This window comes from Muscardinus avellanarius, assembly GCF_963383645.1.
Source record: "Muscardinus avellanarius genome assembly, chromosome: X".
In the NCBI taxonomy this organism is placed as follows: Eukaryota; Metazoa; Chordata; class Mammalia; order Rodentia; family Gliridae; genus Muscardinus; species Muscardinus avellanarius.
Genome location: NC_137792.1, coordinates 49,542,545 through 49,551,029, shown reverse-complemented (window position 1 = coordinate 49,551,029; position 8,485 = coordinate 49,542,545). Strand labels below are relative to the sequence as shown.

The 8,485-nt window shown below is 39.5% G+C and overlaps 1 protein-coding gene and 1 pseudogene across 2 annotated transcripts; both read left to right on the top strand.

Annotated features, from left to right (window-relative positions):
• Positions 1-353: 353 nt before the first annotated feature.
• LOC308278667 (ubiquitin-conjugating enzyme E2 G1-like) lies at positions 354-866 on the top strand (the record flags this gene model as incomplete). The annotated part of the gene is made up of 1 exon (XM_080718581.1): positions 354-866. One exon carries the CDS (start codon positions 354-356, stop codon positions 864-866), a length of 513 nt encoding a protein of 170 aa, XP_080574707.1.
• Positions 867-3,430: 2,564 nt separating this feature from the next.
• Positions 3,431-3,993, top strand: LOC308278636 (chromobox protein homolog 3-like; annotated as a pseudogene). Its single transcript has one exon. The product of its transcript is annotated as a chromobox protein homolog 3-like (transcript).
• Positions 3,994-8,485: the final 4,492 nt, after the last annotated feature.

Sequence of the window (8,485 nt, the reverse complement as noted above, 5' to 3'; positions counted from 1 at the left end):
TTAAGCTCCACTAGGCTCTGACTAATGTGACAGGTTACTATGAATGAAAATATGAATATTTTGTTCCTGCCTTGGAGGGACTTACGTTTTTGGAGGGAGATGAATCCCAAGCCATGATTTTATTTTTGTGGTACTGGGTATTGAACCCAAGGGTGTTCTACCTCTGAGCTACACTCCCACCCCTTTTTAAATTTATTTTTTAGAGCCGAGCCGCGCGGCGCTGCGCCGGCAGCCAGATGCCCGCCCGCCCACCCGGCCTCCCTCAGCGTCGACGCTGGGGCCGCGGGCCCGGGTTCCTCCGCACGCCAGCCCCAGGCCTTCGCAGGCTCGGTGCCACCCGGGCCCTTGGCGGGATGATGGAGCTGCAGTCGGCGCTGCAGCTGCGGAGACAGCTGGCAGAACTGAACAAAAATCCAGTGGAAGGCTTTTCAGCAGGTTTAATAGATGACAATGATCTCTATCATTGGGAAGTCCTTATTATTGGTCCTCCAGATACGCTTTATGAAGATGGTGTTTTTAAGGCGCATCTCACTTTCCCAAAAGATTATCCTCTCCGGCCTCCTAAAATGAAATTCATTACAGAAATCTGGCACCCAAATGTTGATAAAAATGGTGATGTTTGCATCTCTATTCTTCATGAGCCTGGGGAGGATAAGTATGGTTATGAAAAGCCAGAAGAACGCTGGCTTCCTATTCACACTGTGGAAACCATTATGATTAGTGTCATTTCTATGCTGGCAGACCCTAATGTAGATTCACCGGCTAATGTTGATGCTGCGAAAGAATGGAGGGAAGACAGAAACGGAGAATTTAAGAGGAAAGTTGTCCGCTATGTAAGGAAAAGCCAAGAGACTGCTTTTGAGTGACATTTATTCGGCAGCTATTAACTTCTCTTATTTCAGGGTCTCCAATTGAGAAACATGGCACTGTTTTTCCTGCACTCTACCCACCTATTGCTGGACTTCTGTTGTAACAAGTTGGCAAACACTGGCTGGAACTGGGCTGCAATAAAACATGCCAGTTATCAATGCTGACAAGAGCCTAACAAGTGCCAACTTACAGATGATTACGCATTTTGAATCCTAATGAACTGTTTTAACCTTCAGGAAGAACTGTAAAGACCTGTACATAGCACAACATGATCCGGATAATATATATACTGTTCATGTACATCCACAAATACACCTTGTACCAAATAATGCATTCTTGTAGTAGGATAAGAATCGTGTAAATTCTAAGATTTTAGCAGGTTTTTTTTTTCCTATTCATTGTTCTTATCAGTTTAAAAAGACTCCTTAAAGCATGTCAGATGAGAAGCAATTAGGATTAAAAGTTTCCATTTAATTTCCTTTAAACCATTGAGGCTTTATTAAACTCCCCTTTGCTTTTAGCTCATCTGTCTGCCAGAAAGTTCTCAAATCATTTAGTTCAAATACTGAAATACTTAATAAGCAATTACTTGATTTTTAATGATGACTTCAGAGGAGTGGTCATCACTAGGTGCTTTGTCCTTTTTGTATCTAGTTGCACTCATCTCTTGGATTGGTTACTGTAGCAATAACACTTTCTGGCTGTTAAGAGCTCTTGACTTTAGTCATTATCCCCAAGAACTAAACAAAGTTGGTTCTAAATTCAGCTACTGAAATTTACCCTAAATAATACAAAATTCTGATTTGGTTTTATTTTTCCATTTCAGTTGCCTAATGTTAAGTTTGGATAAAGCATGCACAATTATAGACTACTTCTGGGTTTACTATTAAAAATGTTATTTACCCTCATACCCTTCTCCTATTCCTTCATATTTCTTTGCCTCTATTCTTCTATACTACAGATATTTCTCACCTATTGTACAAAGAAATTGCTATGTATATTTTCATATAATTTGATTTTGGAATTCTGTCACCTTATGTAGTAAGTTCTTGAAAATATAATTTTTTCCAATAATTGTCAAGTTGTTGGCTTTTATTGTATTGAATGAAGGTTATAATAATGAATGCCAGAGAAGTGTAGTTTAGAAAAATCTCAGATTAATTCTTTATGCAAACAAACTTTATACTTGAAAATCACATGACCATGGCAGTATATGTATTGGGTTCTATCTGGATTCTTATGTGATTCTAAAAGCATTACAGGGGTAAATGCTTTGCTATTTGACATACAGATTTTATTGATTAGATTTGGCACACTTGGATTTGATTGAGCATAAAAATATAAATATCTGAGCATAAAAATAATTGAGCATAAAAATATTTCATAACATACAATTTTCTAAAATGACTCTAGCTGTTGATAAAATGAGTATATACAGAGTTATAGACAAGCCTAGTCTCTTCTCTGTTGTGAGGTTGAGACTGGGAAGTGGTCTTAGGCATACTAGGCCTAGAACTTGAAACAGTACCAGATGGGGCATGGTAAGTGATTGTGAGAATCTGAAAATTGGTGCATCTCTGTTTTTGGGGGTTTGGAGAAATCTTTTGGCAGAAGAGTGTAAGAATTCCTGCCCAGACCTCTCTCAACTTTATATAATAGCCCAGACCTTTCCCAACTTGATATATCCTTTTCTAAGCAGAAATAAAATGGTTCATGATATAGTCACAGTAGTGATTTTTTGCTAAATCCCAGTCTGTTTTTCACTCTGAACCATTAAAAAACCATCATAAACTGTAAATGTGTAGTGACTGAAAATTGTTTGGCTTGATTCACTGGAGCCCAATTTTCTTCCAGAACTTTTTTTTTCCCTAGAGATTCTAAATAAATTGTTGCCCTAAAGTGCTAGGTACTCACTCCTACAAGGGACTTGGGGATGCAATCCCTTTTGCTTTTAAGTCATAAATCCTCAGCCAGACATGGTGACACACACCTGTAATCCAAATATTTGGGAGGAAGAGATAGGAAGATCTCAGGTTCAAGGCTAGTCACAGGAACTAAGTGTGATCCTCAGCAATTTAGTGAGATCCTATTTCAAAATAAAATGTAAAATAGGCTGGGGTGTAGCTCAGAGGTAGAATGCTTCAATGGCTTCAATCCCCATTACCGCGGGAAAAAAAAAAAAAGAAGAAGAGAAACCATCCACATAGTTGTTGCTTGTGGTTGTGGTAAGGTAGAGTTAGACTTGTACTCTTCTATTGCTGTAATTCAGTTAGCAATCTATTAAAATCTCGGATTTGATTGCTCGGCAAGTAGCAAATGACCTAGTAACTCAGGGACAACTATTTCTGAACTTTTAAGTACTATTTTAACATGGCTACTTTGGTATGATCATGTAGTTCTTTAGAGCTGGGTCTAGTGGAGTGGAGGTGAAAGCCAGGATTTGGGTCCTTCTCTTCCTTGCACTTTATTCTACCAGGACCCCTGACCATGGGGTCTCAAGTCGCCGCGGACCGCAACCCGGAGCAGCGCCGGTGGTGAGCTCTTCAAGTCTGCAATGAAAATGGCTTCCAATAAAACCACATTGCAAAAAATGGGAAAGAAACAGAATAGAAAGAGCAAAAAAGTCAGAGGCAGAACCTGAAGAATTTGTGGTGGAAAAAGTACTGGACTGGCATGTGGTAAATGGGAAGGTGGAGTATTTCCTGAAGTGGAAGGGATTTACAGATGCTGACAATACTTGGGAACCTGAAGAAAATTTAGATTGTCCACAATTAATTGAAGCATTTCGTAATTCTCAAAAAGCTGGTAAAGAAAAAGATGGTACAAAAAGGAAATATTTGTATGACAGTGAATCTGATGTAGCAAATCAAAGAAGAAAACCACAGAGCTCTGCCAGAGGTCTTATGACAAACCACAGGGCTTTGCCAGAGCTCTTGACCCTGAATGGATAATTGGTGCCAGGGACAGCAGTGGAGAGTTGATGTTCCTCATGAAATGGAAAGATTCTGATGAGGCCCACCTGGTGCTGGCAAAAGAGGCCAATATGAAGTGTACACAGATTGTAATTGCTTTTATGAAGAGAGACTGACTTGGCATTCTTGTCCAGAAGATGAAGCTCAATAATTGTTTGCGTTGTTTTATATATATATATATATATATATATATATATATATATATATATATATAAATCTGAGTCTTGATATTTGATTTACTAGTGTGAAAAAATATCTATTCTAATGAAAATCAAGTTTGATATGTTGGTTTTGAAAGTAGCGTTGGGGGACTTGCTGGGCTTTTTGTTTTGCATCAGTAGCACTGGTTACTTTGATTAAATAAAAGCTTTCTGCAGTTGCTTCCTTTATCAGAAAACAGCATTTGATACCATGGTATGTTTCCTCTGCCTTTCTAAATATTGGGAAAATTTCCATAGTCATACTCAAGCAGAGCTTGTCTTAAACTCATATGTCTAAGGACAATTTTGAGTTTTTGTGTATGTATGCATGCATGTGTATATATAATATATGTAAATGGTTTTTGTTCTTAAGCATTCACCAAAACAAAAACCACAGGTTTTTTTTTTTTTTTTTTTTTTTTTGGTGGTACTGGGGGGTGGAACCCAGAGGCTTTCTACCTCCGGGCTATACTCCCAGACCTATTTTATATTTTATTGGAAACAGGGTCTCACTAAGTTGCTGAGAGCCTCACTAAGTAGCTGAGGCTGGCATCGAACCTGTGTGATCCTCCTGTCTCAGCCTCCCAAGCGCGGGTATTATAAGCACGCGCCACCACGCCCAGCAAAAAAAACTACAGTTTTTAAGTGCATGTTTCTTTTTCTTTTTTTTTTTTTTTTGGTGGTAATAGGGGTGGAACCCAGAGGCTTTCTACCTCCGGGCTATACTCCCAGACCTATTTTATATTTTATTAGGAAACAGGGTCTCACTAAGTTGCTGAGAGCCTCACTAAGTAGATGAGGCTGGCTTCGAACCTGTGTGATCCTCCTGTCTCAGCCTCCCAAGTGCGGGAATTACAAGCGTGCGCCACCACGCCCAGCAAAGTGCATGTTTCTAAGATGCCATTCTTTTGAGCAAGCTATGAAATATATCACCTCAAGTTAAATTGAAAAAAAATTTTTCGAAATCATAACCTTTCAAGTTAATGATTCTATAGCTCATTGGATATTTAAGTTGGATAGTTTAAAAGCTGCAGCAACAAAATCCATGTATCTTTATAATTACATAAATACAAGTTTATTAGCAAAATTCTTAAAAGAAAATACTATCACTACCAATAACATCCCCTCCTAAGACAAGAATACTACACAAATCTTTATTTCTTCTAGTTAACTAAGCAAGACCTCATAAATGAGCATTTTTAAAAGTTCCTCTAGTCAGCCATTCCTTTAAGAAAAGAAGGTAGGTGTGGTAATGTTTCAAAACACAAAGAGGACTGGAGCATAGTTTGAGGCAGAATGCCCCTGGGCTCCATCCCCCACCCCCATACTCACAAAGTTGAGGCCTAGGAGTACAGTGGTGTACTCCATAATCCCAGGACTTGAGAGGCTGAAAAATAGCAGATTCAAGGCTTGTGCACAGTGGCTTGGCGAGATCCTGTTTCAAAATAAATAGGACTGGGGTTAGATCAGTGGTAGAACTCCCTGGGGGTTGAGTCCTAGTGCCACAGTAAGTTTTTTTTTTAATTTAAATCTAAAAGAAAATGATTCATGGAATGTCTTAGGACTTGGTTCATGAGAACATGGATGTTTAGAGATATGGGCAATTTAGGACCTGACATAAGTGAGCACATTTTTATGATCTAAATTTTTGGTTTGCATGTATTTACCCCAACTCATTCGAATCTTAACATGTAGGCTCAGTCTTTTCAGTATTTGGTTTACTAGTTCAATACAAATCAAAAAATAACTTTGTAGTAATCAGAATGTTATCCAATTGTATATTGTTTATTGTAAATACTGGTGAACATTGGTCAATAGTTTTATATTCCTTTAAAAAATGGGGTCTTACTAAGTTGTGGAGGCCCTAAGTTGCTGAGGCTGTCCTAGAACTTGTGATCCTTCTGTCTCTTTTCTCAGCCTCCTAAGTATTGGGATGATATGCATGCACCACTATGCTCAGCAAGAAATTTTTCTGAGGGATCTGGGATGGAACCCAGGGGCATTCGACCTCCGAGCCACACCTCCTGCCCTATTTTTTTATACTTTATTTTGAAACAGGGTCTCACTAAGTAGCTGAGGCTGTCTGCGAACTGCGATCCTCCAATCTCAGCCTCCCGAATGCTGGGATTATAAGTGTGCACCACCACGCCTGGTTCAGCAAGACTTTGATTATATATTTTTAGAAAGTTGGAGTGTGCTGATTAAGTAAGTTATTTTTAATGTGTTCATGGTGAAAAGCTATAATAGCTTTAAAAGTCATTTTATTAAAGAATCTAAAGATAATCTGTAAACCCAGCATGGTGGCTCAAGCCTCTAATCCTAGCTCATACTTGGGAGGCTGAGACAGGAGGATCTCAGGTTTAAGACCAGCCTCAGGAACTTAGTGAAACTCTCAGTGACCTAGCAAGTCCTGTTTCAAAATTAAAAAGAGAGTTGTGGATGTAACTCAGAGGTAGAATGTCTCAGTACTACTAAAGAAAAAAAAATCATTTACAAAAGTTATGAGCTATGGAAGGGTTATAAAGAACAATCATATTTAAATTCAGATAATAAGCTGGGTGTGGTGGTGCACACTTGTAATCCCAGCATTTGGGAGGCTGAGACAGGAGGATCTTGGTTCGGTGAACAGCTCAGCTACTTAGTGAGACCCTCCGCAACTTAGTGAGACCTTGTTTCAAAATAAAGAATAAAAAATAGGGCAGGGAGTGTAGCTCAGAGGTCAAATAACTCTGGGTTCCACCCTCAGGCCCGCATTAAAAAAAAATGCAGGCAATAGCTAGATCTGGAGTTGGACGGAGGGATTTTTTTTTAATTAGGAGATAAGAAAATGGCCACATTTAGAGTTAATAAGCTTAGTGCATTCTTGCAAAAACTACTGCCATGTGATAAAGGGAATATAGGAGTGTGAAGGAATTGGCGTATAACTTTCTAATTAAGAGGGGCCTAGACAGGGCTGGGGATATAGCTCAATGGTACAGCACTTACCTATCATGTGTGAGTTCGATCTCCAGCATTGCCCAACACCCAAAACCAACACCACCACCACCAACAACAACAACAAAAAAGAGGGTCCTAGAAAAGAAATACATTCAGCAGTGTGATACAGGACTCCTTTGTCTATACCTGCAAGCGAGTAAAATGTAAGCAGTTAGCTCCTAAGTTTTCTGTTCCAAGCTATACAGAAAAACCTAAGCTTAAGAACCAAAAAACATATCTCTTAGAGGGATTTATTAAAATTAGTGATGATTTGGGAAAAGCCTTTCTAAATTTTGGAGTAAGTACCTTCATTAGTTACAACAATGATGAATACAGATATGGGAAAGTTAAATGAAACCAAGTGTGTGTGTGTGTGTGTGTGTGTGTGTGTGTGTGTGTGTGTGTGTAATATGCTGGTGGGGATTGAGCCCAGGGGCATTCTACCTCTGAGCCTTTTTGTTTGTCTTAAAACAAAGCCTCCCAAGCCGGGCATGGTGACACATGCTTGTGATCCCAGCATTTGGGAGGCTGAGACTGGAGGATCGTGGTTCACGGACAGCCTCAGCTACTTAGTGAGGCCCTCTGCAACTCAGTGAGACCCTGTTTCAAAATAAAGAATAAAAAATAGGGCAGGGGGTGTAGCTGGGTCTGGGGATGCCCCTGGGTTCCATCCCCAGACCCGCAAAAAAACAAACAAACAAACAAACAAAAAAAAACACCCAAAACAAGGCTTCCCCACCATGCTCAACTTTCACTGAGCTTTAGTTCCCTCATTTATAACATAAGGCTATCAATTTTCTCCTTTTATATAGAAAGACATCCAAACTGATAACTCTGATTGCCTGAGACAGAGAAGACTGACTTTGAGCTGCATAACTGATATTTATGGTAAATTTTATGTGAGGTGTGGGAAGTGGTGGTACATGTCTGTAATACCAGTACTTAGGAGGCCAGGATGGTCTCCTAAGTACTGAGATCTCACTTTAAAGGGCAGCATCAGTAACTGAGTGAAACCCCGTTTCAAAATAAAACTAAAGTAGGGCTGAGAGGTAAATAAATAGCTCAGATGTAGAATGGCTCAGAAGTTTCAATCCCCATCAAAACACACACACACACACACACACACACACACACACACACACACACACACGAATTTGAGCGAGGGTTTGAAACACTACCGGGAAACATTCCAGGGCCAAACTAGGTGATTACGTGCCAGTAAAGAGACCAAAGAATAATTACGTGGGTCTGCTTTTAAATAGAGGACAATGTTGGGGAAGTCCGTGGGCCTAGACTAAGTTTAGATAGAATTCTTAGGATTTTTGTACATAACCTATGAAGTTTTAAAAACGTCTGAACTCGGATGATGAGATTCTGATAAAGGAATTCTTTCCGGAAAGGTTGGTGCAATGGGCAGAATATTTACTATCATTAGGCCAGTGGCTTCACTCTGAAACAGACACAAAG